The 19,103-nt window shown below is 38.7% G+C and overlaps 2 protein-coding genes across 2 annotated transcripts; both read left to right on the top strand.

Moving 5' to 3' along the window:
- Positions 1-23: 23 nt before the first annotated feature.
- On the top strand, positions 24-4,846 carry LOC122038709 (ubiquitin-like protein ATG12). Its single transcript, XM_042598598.1, has 5 exons — positions 24-429; positions 531-589; positions 3,349-3,417; positions 3,503-3,565; positions 4,470-4,846. Exons 1-5 carry the CDS (start codon positions 396-398, stop codon positions 4,527-4,529), a joined length of 285 nt encoding a protein of 94 aa, XP_042454532.1. The 5' UTR covers positions 24-395; the 3' UTR covers positions 4,530-4,846.
- A 4,246-nt stretch (positions 4,847-9,092) lies between these two features.
- On the top strand, positions 9,093-14,291 carry LOC122038707 (splicing factor YJU2-like). Its single transcript, XM_042598596.1, has 9 exons — positions 9,093-9,236; positions 9,322-9,630; positions 10,569-10,718; positions 10,798-10,932; positions 11,041-11,106; positions 11,852-11,917; positions 12,030-12,134; positions 12,765-12,855; positions 13,911-14,291. The coding sequence occupies exons 2-9, from the start codon at positions 9,433-9,435 to the stop codon at positions 14,108-14,110; spliced, it is 1,011 nt and encodes a 336-aa protein (XP_042454530.1). The 5' UTR covers positions 9,093-9,236; positions 9,322-9,432; the 3' UTR covers positions 14,111-14,291.
- The last annotated feature ends 4,812 nt before the right edge of the window (positions 14,292-19,103 follow it).

Genomic DNA, 19,103 nt, shown 5'->3' with positions numbered 1-19,103 from the left:
TTCGATGATCAGCGGACGGCAAATGTGACCAACCGGGCAACCGGAATCTGACCGGCAACATGACCACAACTTTTCTATCGATAGAGTTAAAATTAAAAATTTCATATTGCCAAGATTTTTTTAGCGTTTATGATAATTTTTTTTTCATAGAAGTATTCCTACATTTTTTAATTTTATTTATTTTTATCGTAATAATAATGCTCTAAAACTTCATGAATTAACAAAAAGTAAGAGATTTTGTTCCTATTTTTTCCATTAAAATTGCAGTTAAGGCCGAGAGTTACCCAGCTCCTTACCGTCGGCTTGTGGTGATTTGAACTCCATCTCGATTCTAAAAACCAGGGCAGAGGAAGCGACGTTTCTTTTATTCTCCCCAGTCTTCCCACTATCGATAGATGGCGGTTGATTCGCCCACGGCTGACCGAAAAGGTACGACGATGCGCAAGGTGGAATTGGACAAAATTCTTCCTCTCCTCGTGTATCGTTTCTCTCCTGCTTTCTGATTCCTCTCCTTCCTTACTCGATTGCAGTGGTTGTTCATCTGAGGGCGACTGGCGACGCTCCTATCCTTAAACAAGCCAAATTCAAGGTACCTTTTTTGACCTTCTTGCTTTTCCTTTGTTATGCAGTCATCGAGAGAAGATCTTGTCAATTGAAAGATTTTCTTCTTTGATTATCTGAATATAGCCCAGACTAGGGAAGCAAAGTTACAGTGTGTTATTTTTGGGGTACGATATTCAGATCCTTCTCTCCTTCTCCGAGGTCCCTTTTTCAAAGATTTTCATTATCCCAACAATTTGGGATAATAAAGTCCTTTAGGTTGTTCCATCATGATTTTTGCTTCTCAAAGCTTGCCGTAAATTTAAGTGGTTTTGTTTTGCTGTTCATGATGGAGCAGGGATAGCTTTTCTTATGGACTTAGTTACAGTTAGATTTTAGCCCATCTCAACTAAGAATTTCATATAATTCTTAAAGGTTATTTGCGGGCTACTATTGGCATTGTTTGTTTTATGTGGTACCTAGCTTGCCTACCGGGACAGAAGTCAACTACTATGATGCTGCATTGCTGTTAACAACTAAGGGTTTACTATTCTGAAGCTCAATACAAATGTTACCTTATTTTTGTTAGTATGTTATGCATAATTCCTTGCAAAGGTTCCACATGCAGTTTTTCTTAAACATAAGGATTAGATTCATTGCTGATATCATGGAATTTTAGCCATATTTATGATGCAAATTGTAGACAATTTATACTAATTGAATTCTTTGAGCTCATTTACATACACTGGAGAATCAATTGGTTTGAATTATGAATTAGGTTCCAAGGTCTTAGAAATTGTTGAAAATTGAAATCATGTTTTTGCTGCTCTTTATGATAGACTACCTCGAAGAGTTAAACTGTTCTCCTAAGAAAAGGTGCAAATATAGCAATAGTTTGCTTCAGTACATTCTTTGGCAAGATTGGACATCATACAGCAAGTTGAGCACACAAACTTGGTGCTTTACAAATGCCATTATGTCAGACAACCATAAGATTTAAGGATTTTCTCATCATAAAACATTGAACAGTCACACTGAAACCTAGCATATCTCACACGGTACATGATCAAGGTTAATTTTTGTGCTTGTGAATCCAATTGTGAGCATGGGTATACTATCCTGCTGTTCCTATTGTTGCCTGGAAATCATTGTTCTGTTCAAATCTCATCATGTTCACATTGTTTTCAAAACCAGATGATCAAAATTGGAGATATCCAATTTGAATCAGGATACATCACAACTGCTCTGGCTTTGTTCGAGCAATCAGATCTCAATCCAAAATATATTGCAAACTTCTTGTCCGTCCAATCATAAACAGAAATATAAAATCAGAGCAATTTTTTTTTTCAAGAATCAGCTTGAGATGATCTATAATTGGATGGTACTTTTAAGGATTGACCAATCAAACCATATATATCCAATCTCAAGTGGATGGAGCAAATAAAAATGGAAGAAGACTGGAGAATATGTGAGATGGTCAGAGATGGCAAATGAAACCCGTTGCTGCCAGACTATTGCAATTTCCATTATCTGATGCTTACCAGCTTGAATAAGAAGTCCACATACAAGGAAGATATAAGTTGTGGGCATGTTTTGAGAAATAGGAGCAATATTTCTCTTTTTTATTAATGGATTAAATTTCTGATAAAAGTAAGGACAGTAAATAAGCTAAAATATTCAATAAGTAAGATGTAGTGCATAATAAGCAAAAATTAGTATAACAAATAAAGATTTAATTAAACAATTTAATTTCAATATTAATAATGATATATCCTTCATTGAGCTTAATGGAGGATAAGGTTGGTCCCAAATGGTTGAGACAAACACCACTTAGTGATAAATCTTCAAATTTTGACTAATTAATCTGGGTGACAATTTTGACTAATTTAAAATGCCAAATTTTCAGAAAACTCATGCAATACCTCCCCTATATGTTCTTGATGTGAAAACCTTGTGATAGTTTTTGTTTACATATGAAAACACATTTCACAACTAGTGAATAATACTTTGAAACCTTTGAAGTCCCAGTTTATTGTCAGGTGATGATCTAGAACTTACCAAACCAACTTCTAATCCTTTACTCAATTACCTACAACGAATCTGGAGGCAAATAGCAAAGAGTCAAAATAAAGAGCATCGTGTGGGAGTGCTACAAGTATGCAACCACTGTTAAATCTAAACATTATGTTTAATTATTAAGAAGTGCAAATAAAAACTTAAATTCATGCCACAACTAAGTTATATGCAGTATCAATATGATGATCAATGTGTTAAAGAACACTACTATAACCATGAGCAAGAAACAAATCATTGTTTCAACATGCATTCACTAGAAATAGCACTCTATGCTTGCTCAATAAGGGTACACCCATATTTGACAACTTGACATTGTTGTGTTCAACATTGACACCATACGAGAGTGAATAAAACCAGTATGTATTGCTTGTGAAGACACCAACGGCTTTAAAAGTTTCAAGGTTTTATCAATGAGTCATTGAGTGTTGTAATTTATTTAAACCTTCCATTGTGTCGCTTTGTGATGTATTGTATTTTGGTATTTATGTTGTATGAATCTTCCACTGTGCTACCATATGTAAGTTTTTTCCTTGTTAGTTATTCAATATGAAGTTTATAATTTACAACCAAAAAAATATTATTAATTATTTAAGGTAAATACAAAAACTTGATTGGCGGTTAGTCATCATAGTATATAAGCAATGGTTGCCCATGCAACATCTGTTCACTGGTACTTAACATGAAGTGGAGAGGTAGGGAAACAATCTAAAGCAAATTTCTTTTTCTTTGTAGATTTCCGGAAGCGACAAATTCTCAAAGGTCATTGAATTTCTCCGCCGACAACTTCACCGCGATACTTTGGTACCATGATTCTCTTTTCTCATACACTTGGCAGCTTATAATGTTGTTTGTGTTACCTTTCTAAAGATTATCTCATTTGTAACAGTTTGTATATATCAACAGTTCCTTTTCACCAAACCCAGATGAATTGGTGATTGATCTCTATAATGTAAGCATATTTCTTCTATCACATTATGTTGCTGATTTAGTTCCGTATTTGATTTTTTCAGAGCTTAACAAATAAAGACCCGTCTTCTAATTAGAAATTTGATGTAATGCTTTAACTGTTTACTCGAGTTGTATCGCTTGTAGTTCCAACTCCCTGTCTCTTAGTTACAACAGAGTTTATGACAACAAAAACTTCTGCTGCAGGATTTTATATTAGAAATATGTCAAGTTGGGAAATCGTTTCCTTTATCACATCACAAAATAACCTGTTGCACAACTAAATGATTAGACTTTTTAGTAAGTACCTTTTTGTTTTGTTGTAATGAAGTAATTAACAAAATTGTTGTCTGGCCAAAAAGTATAGTTCTCACGCTCTTATGAACGATGTGGCAAATTAACATACATGGAATATGATGTTAAGCATTTCATTATTTTACTCAAAAGGATTTTTACTTATTTATTTCCACATGTCATACGACTATAATGAAAGAACTCTATACAAAGAGCTTGACTCTTATACCAAACAGTTGGCTCAGGCAACTATATGAATGTAATACTTTAAGGTTGGCATTCCCATTAATCATTGACACAGCATAGTGATAGTGTTACAAGAACTTGCTATTCTAGCCACCAAGATCTTTCCCTCTCTTTTTCATTTCACTAGTGTGATAACGTTTTAAAAGTATGTGAAAAAGAGTGGAGGATTTTGGTGGCTGGAATAGCAAGTTTTTATAACACTAAATTTTGTATGTATTGTGTTCATATAGTTGGGTGCAAGTATATCAAGATACTTCCTATTTGGAGAGCAAACTAAAAGTGTCCCTACTGCCCCTTGCAATTCGCATGTGGAACGTCAAGGTTTGAACTAATGGATACGTATTTCATGGTTGCCTTTGGGTTTGCAGAACTTTGGATTTGACGGTAAGCTAGTTGTTAACTATGCTTCTTCCATGGCATGGGGCTGAGCAAGATCTGCTGCTATATCAAGACAAGAAATGCTTAGTTTTAGCATCCCAAACTTGATGAAAAGATCGTTGGCAAATATTGTTTTAGAAGCTTGGGATTCTTGTAGTCTTGTGTCAGAATTGCGTTTTTTTTTTTTTGGGATATTTCTGTTTTCGATTTTATTCGTTATTTTAGCCTAATTTGTTTTGGTTGGTAACTTGGTAAATGTTGTCATAGTTGTGTAAGAAAGCTTCATGATTTGTTAAAATGGGTAAATATCTGGAATTGGCTACTCGTTCTTAAAATATCTTTATAATAAACAATTCGTTCTTGTTTAGTTTGTTCGGATCATTTGACTTGCTTGAAGACATAATTCTTCAAATCGTAACAGAAGTATTGTTGGAATGTAAATCATATTTGAAACAGTCTGTTGTTTATTTCTATTTGTTTTCCACGTCTTCACTCAAACTTGGAAGTTATACCGTTTGTTTTGACAGAAGTTTTTTTTTAAAAAAAAATTAAATAGTAATAGGGTAATAAAATTTTAATTAATAAAAACTAGAAATTTAGTGATTTTTTTTTATTAATCTTCGAATTGATTAATCCTATCCAAGAAGAGATCGATTTGGTCTTATAAAAATTTATTAAGTACATATGGATTTTAATAGATGGGTCAACGTCACAAGTAATTTATTAGGTGAGACATTCCAATCCTTGCATAGAAGTTCATTTTATCTTTTATCATTGCATTAAGGTTACGTTTGGTAGGATCTAATCTGTCTTGTAATGTAATCAGGATTACATTACAAGGTTGATTATTTTGTTTGGTTTAATTTTAAACTTGTAATATAATGTAATCTGGATTACAAAAGGTAGTGAAGTTTTGTAATCTGGATTACAAAGTAAATACTATGTAATCAGATTACATTACGAGGTCACCGTTTAACCAAAATTTAAATGTCGAATATACCCCTAGTCCATCGTGGGCGCTATCCACTGTCGTCGGCTGCCGCTGCCCATCGTCGTCGGCCCCGCCTGCCGATCGTCGTTGGCGACCACCGCCGTCCACCACCGGCAACCACCATCGGCCGCCACCGGTGACCACCCCCGGCCACCGACGACCACCGCCGACCGCCGCCGGCGACCATCGCCGGCCGCCACCGGCGACCACCGCCGGGCGACCACCACCGGCCGCCACCGGCCACCGACCAAACAAAAGAATGTAATCATCCTTGTAATCAAATATTACATACATTAAATTATCAAACGTAGTAATGTAATCAAGATTACATTACATTACATTACAAATTTGATTACATTACACCCAACCAAACGTAACCTTCTTAGGAGGTAAAAATTAGTGTTTATTTTTTTATACTGATACGGGTTATGATAGATTGGTCGAGCGAGTGAAGGAGGGGTTTAGGTCCAGAGAGATAGGAAAGGTATATAACCGGTCGAATAAAGACCGAGCGAGCGCCCCCGCGCTCATATATGCTCGGTCGGGCAAAGTCCGCCCGAGCATAAAGGCATTTAGTCTTATATAATATTCTCAGCCTAGTACCGATTGATCGCAGGCGGAGCTAGCATCTCCGCGCTTATATATGCTCGGTCGGGAAAATCCCACCTGAGCATAAGAACATTTAGCCTTATATATAATTTTCAGCATATTGTCGACCGACCGCAAGCCGAGCGAACACCCACTGGCTTATATGTGCTCGGTCGGGCTCGAGCATAAAGACATTTAGCCTTATACATAACTCTCAACACATCACAAGCCAACCGTAGGCCGAGCGAGCACCCACGTGCTCATATATGCTCAGCCGGACAAATCCCGCCCGAGCATAAAAGTATTTTGCCGTATATATAACTCTCAGTGTATCACCAGTCGACCGCAGGCCAAGCGAGCACCCACGTGCTCATATATGCTCGGTCGGACAAAGTTTGCTCGAGCATAAAAGTATCTTGCCTTATATATAACTCTCAGCATATCATCGGCCGACCGTACGCCTAGCGAGCACCCACATGCTCATATATGCTCGGTCAGGCAAATCTCGCCCGAGCATAAAGGTATCTTGTCTTATATATAACTCTCATCATATCACCGACCGACCACAGGCCGAGTGAGCACCCACGTGCTCATATATGCTCGACCGGGCAATGTTCGCCCGAGCATAAAGGTATATTGCTTTATATATAACTCTCAGCATATCACCGGCCGACTGCAGGCCGAGCGAGCATGCACTCACGTGCTCATATATGCTCGGCTGCGCAAAGCCCGCCCGAACATAAAGACATTTAACCTTATATAATATTCTCAGCCTAGTACCGGCCGACCGCAGACCGAGCGAGCGCCCACGCACCTATAAATCCTTGGTCGGGCAAAGCCCACCTGAGCATAAAGACATTTAGCCTTATATAAGATTCTCAGCATATTGTCAGCCGACCACAGGTCGACCGAGCACCCCTGCGCTCATGTATGCTCGGCCGGGCAAGGCCCGTCTGAACATAAAGTTGCTTAACCTTATAATACATTCATAATATACGGCCGGCTTGAGTGACCGACCGAGACATATTCGACAGGAGACATTCTTAACAGTATATACGGTCGGCTTGAGCGACCGGCCGAGACATATTCAACAGGGGGCATTCTTAACAGTATATACGGCTGACTTAAATGACCGGCCGAGACATATTCAGCAGGAGACATTCTTAACAGTACATACGAGCGACTTGAACGACCGACCGAGACATATTCAACATGAGGTATTTTTAACAGTATATATGACTAGTTTAAACGATCGGCCAAGGCATGCCTAACAGAATATTTGACGGGAAATATCTTCTAGAAGCTTCTTTAGTTATAATGACGTGCCCCCATTATAAATACAAATCATAAACGACAAAACGGGTACATCTGGAGTACATAAAAGATTCCTCCAAAGGATTATTGCACGAAGTATAGAAGATGACTTCATCTCCTAACAAACTCTAATGAATCGGGAACCACTTCACGACTACGGAGGTCACGTGAGGTAGTATAAAAAGGGGAATCCTCTTCGTTGACAAGGTACGCAAGTTCTAGCATCTGAACTCTGTTTCACTTCAGTTGTCGTTCTTCTTCTTATTCTTCTTATTCTTTTTCTTCTTCTTCCATCTGTGAGAGGAACTGACTTGAGCATCGAAGGGCCTAGCCAGGGATCCCCATCCCGATCTTAGGTCACTAATGTATTATTGGCTTGTCTCACTGTGTGCAGGAACGTTGAGGAGTTTCTTCGGATCTTCGAAGTTCATCTTCATCGGAGATCATTGTTATTTATCGAAGTCACTCATCTTTACAGATTTCAGATAGGATCATATACCAATTATTCAGATGATACAATCCAATTAATCGTCTCATATTCTACCGATCAAGTAAATTCAAGAAATGATTTCTTGACAAGGTGCCTTAATTTCATAAATAGTTCAATTGTCACATGTGTATCGATATGTGAAAATTGAACGATAATTGTTTGAAAAATATACCTTATTTTTTACCATCATATCCAACAAGGATAGTAGATTAGTTAAATATTTATGAATTAGTGGATTTTTAAAACTCAAGAATTCAACATCCAAATTTGGATGCTGGATTTAGCATAATTTTTTTTTTAAAAAAAAAATTGTTTGGTGACGATCCGACATGTGTTGCCTAACATCACTTTATTTTTTTTATTTATTTTTTAAATTTCTTATTTAAATTGGAGTTAATTATTATATATTAATTATTAAAATAAAATTTATTAAAAATTATTAAATTAATAATTTATTATAAATTATTAAATTAATAATAGATTATTAAATTAATAATTTATTATAAATTATTAAATTAAACAAATATATATTATTAATAAATTAATTAATATGTATATTATAACTATATATTTGTGATAGTATATAAATGAATATTATAAATAAAAATAATAAATAAAAAATATAGATAATGATATGTGAAGTAGTGGGATTCAATATAAAATTATTTTTTAAGTTTATGATTGTGGAGAGAAGTTTATAAGAGTTATAAATTTTTTTATAATGATGTAGCATAGTAGATCGCATAATAAAATTAGATTTATAGGTTGAGAATTATGGTTACCCATAAATTAAGTTAATAAATTTAAATACATATCCATAAACATAAATTAAAGTTAATAATTATAAATAAATTAAAATTTATAATATCAAGCTTATTTAAAAATGTGAAATATAGACAATCAACCGAATAAGATTAAATTAAAAAAGCTTAATAACATTAGAACAAATAAAACTCAAGCCAATAAAACCAAGCTATTGCCCCCACCGGCCGGCATGACACAGCAGTGAAGACGTAACGGAGAGAAATCGCAGTTCGATTATTTGGTAGATTCAGTATTGGACGATATTATAGGGCGGAGAAGACCGTACAACTGACAACTCACTCTAGGAATTAATTGTATGTAAAAATTAAATATCTGTATTATAAAAATAATAATAATAAATAAATAAAATCAAGCTATTATTTACAATTTAAGTAGCTTCGGCTGGTTTAATTCCTAAACGCTCAAAATCGGGAAAACCCTCTTTGCAGCCCTAGTCCTCTCGAGCTAATCGCGGGCCCCGTCTCCAACAAGATCTAGGGTTCGTCGCCGTCTCCAACCAGCTGTGCCACCGCGGTTGCGTCCCCAGCCGTGATCAAGAAGTTCCCCCAGGTAGATTACGGCAGCCTCTTTGTGGGTTCGTCTTCCGCACGCTCCAGCGTACTAGCTTACAGCGTGGGCTTCCTCCTTTCCGCAGGCAACAGCAACTCGCGCGGCCGATCTCGTCTCTTCGCCCGTCGATCAATTGGAGCCAAAGATTCGCTGGCGTTGATTCCACTGCGAAGGAGAGGAACCAAATCAAGCGAACATGGGGGAACGCAAGGTCTTGAACAAGTATTACCCGCCGGACTTCGATCCGGCCAAAATCCCTCGTCGGCGGCAACTGAAAAATCAGCAAATGAAAGTTCGGATGATGCTTCCGATGAGCATTCGCTGCGGCACCTGTGGTACCTACATCTATAAGGGCACAAAGTTCAACTCACGAAAAGAGGACGTCATTGGAGAGGTGAGATGGTTTTCCCTTTAGCTCTTCTCGGCTATATCGCTTTTTCTTCTTTCTTTTTCCACAGTGGTAACTTTGGTTATGTTAATAATCAAATGAACATGAGATCTTGCAATGCTGATCCCCCAAAACTTAGTACGTATTCTGGTATTTTTTTTCTGTTTCCTAGATTTGACTCAGCTTTTGTCCTAGAAATGTTAGTTAATTTTGATCCAGATGCGAAATCTTAGACATTAGGAAATGGCTTAAATTCCAAGCTCGGATTACAGTGATACTCATTTTCTTCGATTTCCCCCCAGACACCATGATTTTGATGCCTGGACTTTGGGGGTCGTGTGTTATTTCGGATGTTCACGAATTTTTCTTCCACATGTAAGTTGTACCCTTTAGTGCCTTTTTGCAATGAAAAAAATTCTATGGAATCAAAATTCTATTTATAATATTGGACCATATACCTGATACTGTCTGGGAAACAAGAAGGTGAAATTTAGAATTCTATTATCCAAGAATTGGGATTTAGGATCCAATGACATCTAGGTGGTTATATTTTTGTGTTCTGAGATTTTCTGTAAACATGACTGTAATATGTTATAATACTAAACATTCTTATTGTATGATTTCAAACAGAATAAATGAAATTCTGATTCCTCACTCCATTTCAAACTTAAAATTTGCAATTATGATTTTTAGGGACCCTTTTCTTGACATGGAATTAAAATTCTTTCTACAGGAATTGGTTTCGGATAATTTGCTAGGCCTTTCTGTTCCACTATCAGCATTCAATTATCATTATATAGTTGAGCTGACCAATTTCCTTTGTTTGCCTGATTAGTTCAAGCCCGTCATTTTTGTTAAAATAAACTATCAGGCTCAGTAACTCTTCTGTTGTAAATTTGATTCCTGTGGGAAAATTAGCCGTCAATATATTTCATTCTTTGCAGACTTATTTGGGAATTCCAATATTTAGATTCTACATCAAGTGTACTAGATGCTCAGCTGAGATTACGTTCAAGACAGATCCTCAGAATTCTGACTACACAGTTGAATCTGGTGCTTCCCGTAATTTTGAGCCTTGGCGTGATGAAGAGGAGGTGAATGACTGCTTTCTTGCAACTTATTAGTTTGTACTGTATTCTGTTGTTCAACTTTGTAATTTTATATTCTTACCAGGTTGTTGACAAAGAGAAGAGAAAAAGAGCTGAAGAAGAGATGGGTGATGCTATGAAATCCTTGGAGAATAGAGCTATAGATTCCAAACAAGATATGGACATACTTGCTGCACTCGAAGAGATGAGATCCATGAAGGTACTTAAACTTTTTCTTCATTTATGATTTATGGATGACATTTTGAAAATTAGCTTTTTCAGGAAACAAATGGAAGGTTGTCCTAACCACTTTTGTTCCATTGTGCAGTCTAGGCATGCAACTGTTAGTGTTGATTTGATGTTGGAAACGTTAAAACGGTCAGCCTATGAAAAGGTAAATACTTTTATGATTCCTGTTTCTATCTCTCTCTTTTTTTTCTTTAGTTTGCTTCATGAAAGCATGCACATTTGTTTTTGGTGATATAATCTATCTCACTAAAAATTGGATCTGTATATAATGCATGTTTAATCATTATTTAAGACTCTGTCTCATGACATCGAGCACTGTTTTGGAAAACCCAAATCAGTGAAAGGATATTGTATGGCATTATAATTTTACAAATATTAGCGACTTCCTATATTTGGTGAGATTTTCTCCCTTAAGGATGACATGTCACTCATATGATCACCTTCAAGTTTATGCAGCAAGTAATAATTCCTATGAGATGAATAAAATTGTAAAACTAAATAGATTCTTCTACTTGCAGTTTAAAAAGAGTTCCATACAATAGAAAATTTCTTAGATGGTATGGTATGAAAAAATGATGTTGATTTTGTAAATGTATTCTGTTAACTGTGACATCCTATCTAGTAATGGTGAGTGAACTTAAGTCACAACTTGAAGATAGTAGATATTCACTGTGTGGCTATATATTTATGCCCAGAATCTGCTAGAGTTCCTTAAAATTTCTATTAGTATATCTTTCTTAAAAATTTTTGACATCATCTGGTATTTATCAGTATAAAGAATTGTATTATATTGGCAACTAATTGTAAGCTTATACTTTGATTTTGAATCACATCAGTAATTGTCTTTTTTATTTCTTTTCTTTCTAAATAACCATCTTCTCCACTGACAGGAGAGAAAAATAATGGAAGAGCTAGATGAGGCAGATGAAGCACTCATTAAATCTATAACTTTCCATGTAAGTATCCAAGTATGGTTTCTATTTTGTTATTGCATTTGTAGTCGCTATATGTTTTCTTTTTCTAGGTGCTAAAGTTTTATAAAATCCATATGCCAAATTGCTATTATAGGGTTCAAAAGATTTTGTTCGAAGAATAGATGAGGATGAGGATGAGGATGAGGATGACATTGAGGAGCTAGGCAAGGCATCTTCTAGTCTAAGTGAAAGTTCAAAGGTATTTCATCATTATGTTTATCACTTGTTGTTGTTCTCTTTGTGCTGTCAATGAAGGTTTCTAGCATACTCTTGCAATATTTTTGTTTTAGTGTTCTAGCCTTGGAAGTTTCAGTTGTAAATATGCAACTAGTATTCAATGGTTGAGCTGGCACCAATATGATTTGCACTTCTTCATGTCATTCTGCATTCAGTCAGTTTCAACACTTGTATTCTTTTGTGGGATGGGAGATCCACAAACCATTTTGTGCCAATCTCCTTGTAGCTTGAATCTTGGCTTAGGAACTATAGAAGAGTGCCACAAACCTAAAATACATATAGGTGCACTCTGAGAATGTATGATAATGCTTTTTTTGCATTCCCAACTTGAGCAATGACTGACTCTAAGATAATTTCTTATATATATTTTATAAATAATTTACTTTGAACACCAGTCATTGTGTACTTATTATGCTGATTTTATAAGGTAGGTTTGACAACTTGGTGTTTGGGGTCTGTTATGATTTTATGATATATTCTAAATGATTGGTTTCCCCATTGCTGCGTCAGTAGTTAGAGCCACATCACATTTGTTTGTAGTGTTTTATGATTGTGGTTGAAATTGAGGTTGAGCTCATGCTTATTTATGTAGGGGAAGATTACTTTGGAGCCTCTAGCGAAGATGGAAAAAGCAACAGATTCTCTAACCAAAAGTACTGTTGCTGATTATGCTAGAGATGGAGGTATGCTTTAACTACTAGTAAAAGTTTCAGACTGGAAGTTCAACTTAAGAAGCTTCTTTGTTGCCATTTAAAGCACGCTATTTATAAATCAAACTCATAATTTGTTGAATAAAGAGGATCTTCCTTGTTGAATCGCTGGTAAATATATATAAAATCCAATATGAATATCATAAGATATGACCGACTAACTCCCTTCCTATGAGGCAAGGAAAGAAATAATGGTAGGGAAAGTGTAGATGTAACCCACCTTGATTCTCTCCTAGTTTCCCCTCTTTGAGGAAGCACAAATGCATTTTCTCCCTGCTCTTATTTTCTCCTCTATCCTTTCGTTCATAGGAAACACAGCCTAAAGTTCCATTTGTTTCATAAAAAGCTGGTTTCAAAAAAATGCTTTCTATATTTTTTTTGGTATTTGGCAAAAAGAAAATGCTCTAGTCTATAGGAAATGAATGTGCAAAATTGTAGCTCAACGTGTGGATATTGACTTTCCTCTTGAAAAGCCATTTCTTGGGTCAACATGTGACATCATTCAACCTTACACATTTATTCTTCCTTAGGGAAAGCATTTGATGGAACCCCGTCCAAGTGCATATTCTAACTTTCCTGGTACTTCCCATTTTATTTCAAAACTGTTCACTTTATGTCTGTATATGTTGAGATCTGAAATTGAAACTGAAGCTCTCGTTTTTTTGTTTTGGTTGTGTTCCATTGCCATCAACTGCCAGTAACATGTAGGTGAGCATTGTTTGTCGTGTTTTCTTTCACAGGCACAGCTTGCAATTTTTTTATCATCTTGCTTCTTCCTTGTTTCCTGAAAAAATATTGAAACAATTATTAGTGCAAGCTAAACCAGATATTTCAAATAAAAATTTGTTTGCATTAGCTATTGATATGAAAATACTTCAGATTATGCTTTTTGTACTAGTTGCTGTAATTCTACAAAATCACCAGAGAAGATATTATTTCTTGCTGACATTTATGAATTTTTCTCGAGTGATTTTTTATGTTTATGGGGTCTAATTATGATTCTTTTATCTCTGTTATGGGAAAACTAGGTGGATCTGTGAAACGAAAGTTTATAGTGAAACCCAGATCGACTTTGGAGGTCACTAAGAAGCCTCAAATTGCAAGTGAAGATTCTGGCCCATCAAATAACGACGGAGATGGTGGTGAAAAGCATGATACCAGGGGAACCCAGTCAACAAATGGACTTCAATCTCTCTTTCAAAACTACGGCAGTGATGACAGTGATTAATAGTTGCTTTCAAACTGGTTTATTCTTTTGACACTATACATATTTATACAAAATACATAGTAAGCTGTGTTTATTATGCGTAAAGGATTTGTTTAACAACAGTAGTGTAAACAATAAAGGAATTGATGCAGAGTTGATGCTGTATGCTTGTAGTGGTAGTACGTGTAGTCTTTCTTTCTCAGGAGTCTTCTTTGGCTTTGGTTTTATGCGGAAGAGAATTAAAAGGATTAATGCTCGAGAGATTAATGGAGGTGTTGGGGAGGGAAAAAGAAATGAGAAGTGGTCTAAAGGAGATGAGACTTTGATAGTGGAGATAAGGATGGGCACAATGGGCTTGATAGTGTCAATTTCAAGCAATTAGATTGTGGTTTAAACTTGAGCGTGATCCAAGTCAGGTTGGACGTGAGTTTGATTGTGTTTTTTAGATTCTCGTGACAAATTGGCATCATGTACCACAAATTATCAATTCATCTCTTAGACACCAAAATATTTAATAAGGCGCAGTGTTCCTATTGACCTTTTGTTGATGCAAACCACTAATGCACGATCCTTGTTCAACCCTTCCATAGAGTTTCCACGGAGAATTATTATGGGTGAGCCAACAAATAATCAATGCGTTTTCCTAAACATTTTGACCAATTACTTCTTAGCTAGTCCTTGGTGTTGTACTCGCTGTCTAATGTAATCTCAAGATTATGAAAGAGAATATCATAATATTATCCATTCAATTCGTAAAGTGTCTAAGAATTTTTTTTCTTTAGCAATAAATTCAGTGGGTATAAAATATTTAATTTGATGTTTAATCTTTTTTATGTAAAGAGTTGCTATATTAAAATAAAATATTCTTCGTAATTTATCTATCTATATTTAGTCAAGGGTTGACAATATTAGGCCGCTTGGTATAAATGTTACTATTTTGAAAAAAAAAAAAGAATTTTTTTTTATCTTTTAGTCACTTGATGGTCGATCTTTTTTCCCATGATGTGGTGATGATGAAAGGCTCCACCTCGCTACCACAGTGGAGGTCAAAGTCAAGGCGTAGATGGTATCGACCGGTCGGACGAAGAATGCCCCGACCGGGGAGAAGGCTCCGACCCGCCGTTGCCTTCGACACGGGGAGCAATCAAACAAACGACGCTCAAGGGAGACAATGTGCAGAAGCCGAGCCAAGCGGCTACCCCGGTAGGCCAGACATCAAAGATGTGTAGAGTTCAACTTCGGTCGGGCGACTACCCCGTTCGGCCTGGCGACTACCCCGCTCGGCCTGGCGACTACTTTGGCCGGGCGGCTACCCCGCTCGGCCTGGCAGCAGGCTTTGACAATAACACAGTGGACCTTCGGTCGAGCAAATACACACGGAGAAACAACGAGTTTCCGGTCGACCAGACGGGGCACCAGGGCGGCGGAATTACCCCAGTCGACAGAAGCGCCGATCAGAAGTAAATTATGCAATAGTAAGACTCACCCCAGTCGACATCTGGGTGTGGCTATCCGCAAGTACCCCCGGAGGCATCACCGTCGCACGGGCTCGGACATCTTCCCATATTTTGGCGAGTAACCCCTGGATGATGATTTGGTGCTCCAGAGCTCGGGACTCGATGCTGGATTCGCGCCATTCCTCGATCGACAGGTGCAAAATCATCGTAATGTGGCGTTGGCCGCTCAGGGCTGATTGTGCAGAAGTGGTTCTCCTGGACGGCCGTGATGAAGAAGCCGGCTGGATACTCGACTTCTGGTCTTCGACTTTAGTGGCAGGAAGGCCACTGGTGGCGTGCAGACCGTCCCCTAAGGTAGACCGGATAGAGAGGGTGTCCGATCCGATGACTCAGGGGCAGTGGACTCTTGGACGGGAGCAGGGGTCGACGTCTCCACCCGTTCGGTGGATCACACCCCGAAAGTGGCGGAGCACGATGAGGGCTCCGCCCGACACCTCTTGCGCTTGGTCAGTGCCTCGTCCGAGGAAGCTGAGCCCGAATCCCCCTCAACTGGAATGATCGAGCGTCATTTGGAAAGAGGTTGGGAGCCACTGGTCGCTCTGCCACTTGCCCGGGCAGGAGCCGTCTCGCTCTCATCCTGCGGCTCCTCTTATGAGCCGACTGACTGTAGGCCTCGGCTCCCCAGTTCTTCGATAGCGGTCGCGTTGATCGCGGTGTCTGCGAGCTTGGCCTTGCCGGCCAAACGTGCGCGCAGCATGACTTCGGCTAAACGAAAGGAAGAAAAATCAATTACAATCAAAGAAAGGAGTAAAGTGATCGCATACCTAGGCTGAACGGAAACCGGGTGCGGATTGGAGTCAAGGTGAAGATATACAAGACACCCTCCAGTAGCAACTTGTGGATGTCGTATTTTTGACCGGCCAACATCGAAGCTGCGTTCAGGTAGTCCAATCGGCTCTTGTACTTCTTTAACGGAGGCTGAGCCACCACGTCGAGCTGCCAGTGTGTTGGGAAGTCCGGTCGCTCGGGAAAGCACACAAAGAAAAAGTATTTCTTCCAGTGTTTGTTGGAAGTCAACATTTTATCAAAGAAAACCAAGCCCACTCAGGCTTGGAAAAGAAAAGTCCCTGACTCAGACGACTTGGGATAGTAAAAGTAATGGAAGAGTCGGGGAGTGAGTGGAATACCATGCAGTCGAAAAAGAACAACCACCCCGTGTTAGGACCAAAAGTAGCTAGAGGGGGGGTGAATAGCTCGTCGCGTTCGCTCGTTGCTTGGCGTTGCTTGGCGTTCCTTGTTTCTTCAAGAATATGCAGCGGAAAATACAGAAACAAACACACAACGCTAACACGGTTGATTTTACTTGGTATCCACCTCACAAGAGGTGACTAATCCAAGGATCCACACCACGCACGCACCCTCCACTATGAAAACACTCCTTTATGGTAACTACCAAGGGCGGAGAAGCCCTACAAGACTCAATACAAGAAGAGAGGGAAAGGATACAAGAAATACAAGCTTACAAGCTTACAATGAGTATAAACCCTAACCCTAGCTTCTCTTCTTGCCTTTGATCCGCCTCTTGACTTGGAAAGCTTCCAAGATCCTTCAAGAACTGGCGATCTGATCTTTGAGAGCGCTGTGGAGGAGCTGGCGAGTAATCTGGAGTGAATCGGAGAAGCGATACCGCAGCCATCGAACGCCTGCAGCTATAAACGATGTCAACGGTCGGATCCCGATCGATTCGAATATTCCCAATCGATCGGGGAGGCTTTGGATCGATCCACGGATCGATCCAGAGCGTCTGATTTCGCCCGCTGGATAGATCCACGGATCGATCCGGCGCATTAGCAGCGTCCCAATCGATCCATCGATCGATTGGGACCTCTGGATCGATCCACGGATCGATCCACGGATCGATCCAGCGGCTCTCTGTTCACTGGGACAAGTCTGGATCGATCCACTGATCGATCTAGCACTTGATTTTTGTCCAAAACCAAGTCCCAAACCTCCCAAACCAACATCCGGTCAACCTTGACCTGTTGGTATGTCATGCCTAGCATCTAGTCACTCCCTTGACCTGCTAGGACTCCCTTACCAAGTGTCCGGTCAATCCCTTTGACCCACTTGGACTTTTCTCTGTGCCAAGTATCCGGTCAATCCTTTTGACCTACTTGGACTTTTCTTTCATGCCAAGTATCCAATCAATCCTTTGACCTACTTGGACTTCCCAGCACCAGATGTCCGATCATCCTTGATCCATCTGGATTTTCCCTGCCTGGCTTCACTCACCGGACTTTCACCTAGCTTCACTCACTAGGGTTTTCCATCCGCCTAGCTTCACTCACTAGGACTTTCACCGGCTTCACTCACCAGATTTCCATCCGCCTAGCTTCACTCACTAGGACTTTCACCGCCTCACCAGGATTTCCATCCGCCTAGCTTCACCACTAGGACTTCCTTACTACCCACCTGGACTTTTCTTGCCCGGCTTCACTCACTGGGACTTTTCTTACCTGCTTCACTCACCAGGGACTTTCATACCGCCTAGCTTCACTCACTAGGTCTTTCATTTTGCCTAACATCCCGCTTAGGACTTCCCATCAAGTATCCATCAACCTTGACCTACTTGACTCTTCTTCAATCAATATCTTATTGTCAAACATCTAAACCCAAACCAAGACTCAGCTTGGTTACCCAGGTCAACCTTGACCTGAGGGATATTGCACCAACAATCTCCCCCTTTTTGATGTTTGACAATACCACAATAACACTTACAATCCCATATGTAAGTTAGGCTAATCCCATAGCCTCCTTCTTCATGCCACTAGGTAATGAAAGCATAAATTAAGCTCTTCATTCTCCCCCTAAGAGGACAAACTCCCTCTAGATAATGAAAGCCTAACTTACTCCCTTTCATGAGTCCTTTCATTCTCCCCCTATGACCTTCCCATAGGTAATGAAAGCCTAAACTTAACCATACATTCTCCCCCTATTGACACACATCAACCCATCGTTGGACACACATCAACCTATGCTCCAATTCTGGGCACACTTCAACAAATCCATTTGTTGAAGACTCTCCCCCTGAAGAGTTGCTCATCGTTGTTCACAACATCACTCGTTGTGATCAACACGATAATGAAGGTCCCATACCCTTCATTTATCCTTAACTTCTCCCTCAATGTAGACAACTACCCAACCTTGAGCATTATCTACCACTTGAGTGTCCACTTGAGATAATGAGGATATCCACTCCCCATTTCTCCCCATTTCAAGTTTAAATGCTCAACCTTGAGCAAGTTCACAACAGAAGGTTAACCACCTTCCAAGGTTCATGAAAAAAATAATTTTCATGTCTTTAAAGAGTCCCTCCCCCTAAAGACATGGTGGTAACTTCTGTCATTGCACCAACAATGACTTGGAATCCCTAAAACATTAGGAAACCCAAATTTAGAAGTTTTGAGGTTCAAATATTCAAAATTTGAAACAACCTCAACCTAAACTTCTACTTAGTTTTCGTTAACCAATCCATCCTTGTTTTCAACATGAAAACA

The sequence above is a fragment of the Zingiber officinale genome, chromosome 1A (genome assembly GCF_018446385.1).
Source record: "Zingiber officinale cultivar Zhangliang chromosome 1A, Zo_v1.1, whole genome shotgun sequence".
NCBI lineage: Eukaryota > Viridiplantae > Streptophyta > Magnoliopsida > Zingiberales > Zingiberaceae > Zingiber > Zingiber officinale.
Note: the sequence above shows the minus strand (reverse complement) of the source record. Positions and strands in the feature narration are given on the sequence as shown.

Bases quoted from the DNA above. Each gene is read 5' to 3' on its own strand.
- LOC122038707 (XM_042598596.1), top strand. From the start codon at position 9,433: ATGGGGGAACGCAAGGTCTTGAACAAGTATTACCCGCCGGACTTCGAT. The intron at 9,631-10,568 runs GTGAGATGGTTT...CATTCTTTGCAG, and splicing joins AAGAGGACGTCATTGGAGAG to ACTTATTTGGGAATTCCAAT. The intron at 10,719-10,797 runs GTGAATGACTGC...TATTCTTACCAG, and splicing joins CTTGGCGTGATGAAGAGGAG to GTTGTTGACAAAGAGAAGAG.
- LOC122038709 (XM_042598598.1), top strand. From the start codon at position 396: ATGGCGGTTGATTCGCCCACGGCTGACCGAAAAG. The intron at 590-3,348 runs GTACCTTTTTTG...TTTTCTTTGTAG, and splicing joins TTAAACAAGCCAAATTCAAG to ATTTCCGGAAGCGACAAATT. The intron at 3,566-4,469 runs GTAAGCATATTT...TTGGGTTTGCAG, and splicing joins TGGTGATTGATCTCTATAAT to AACTTTGGATTTGACGGTAA.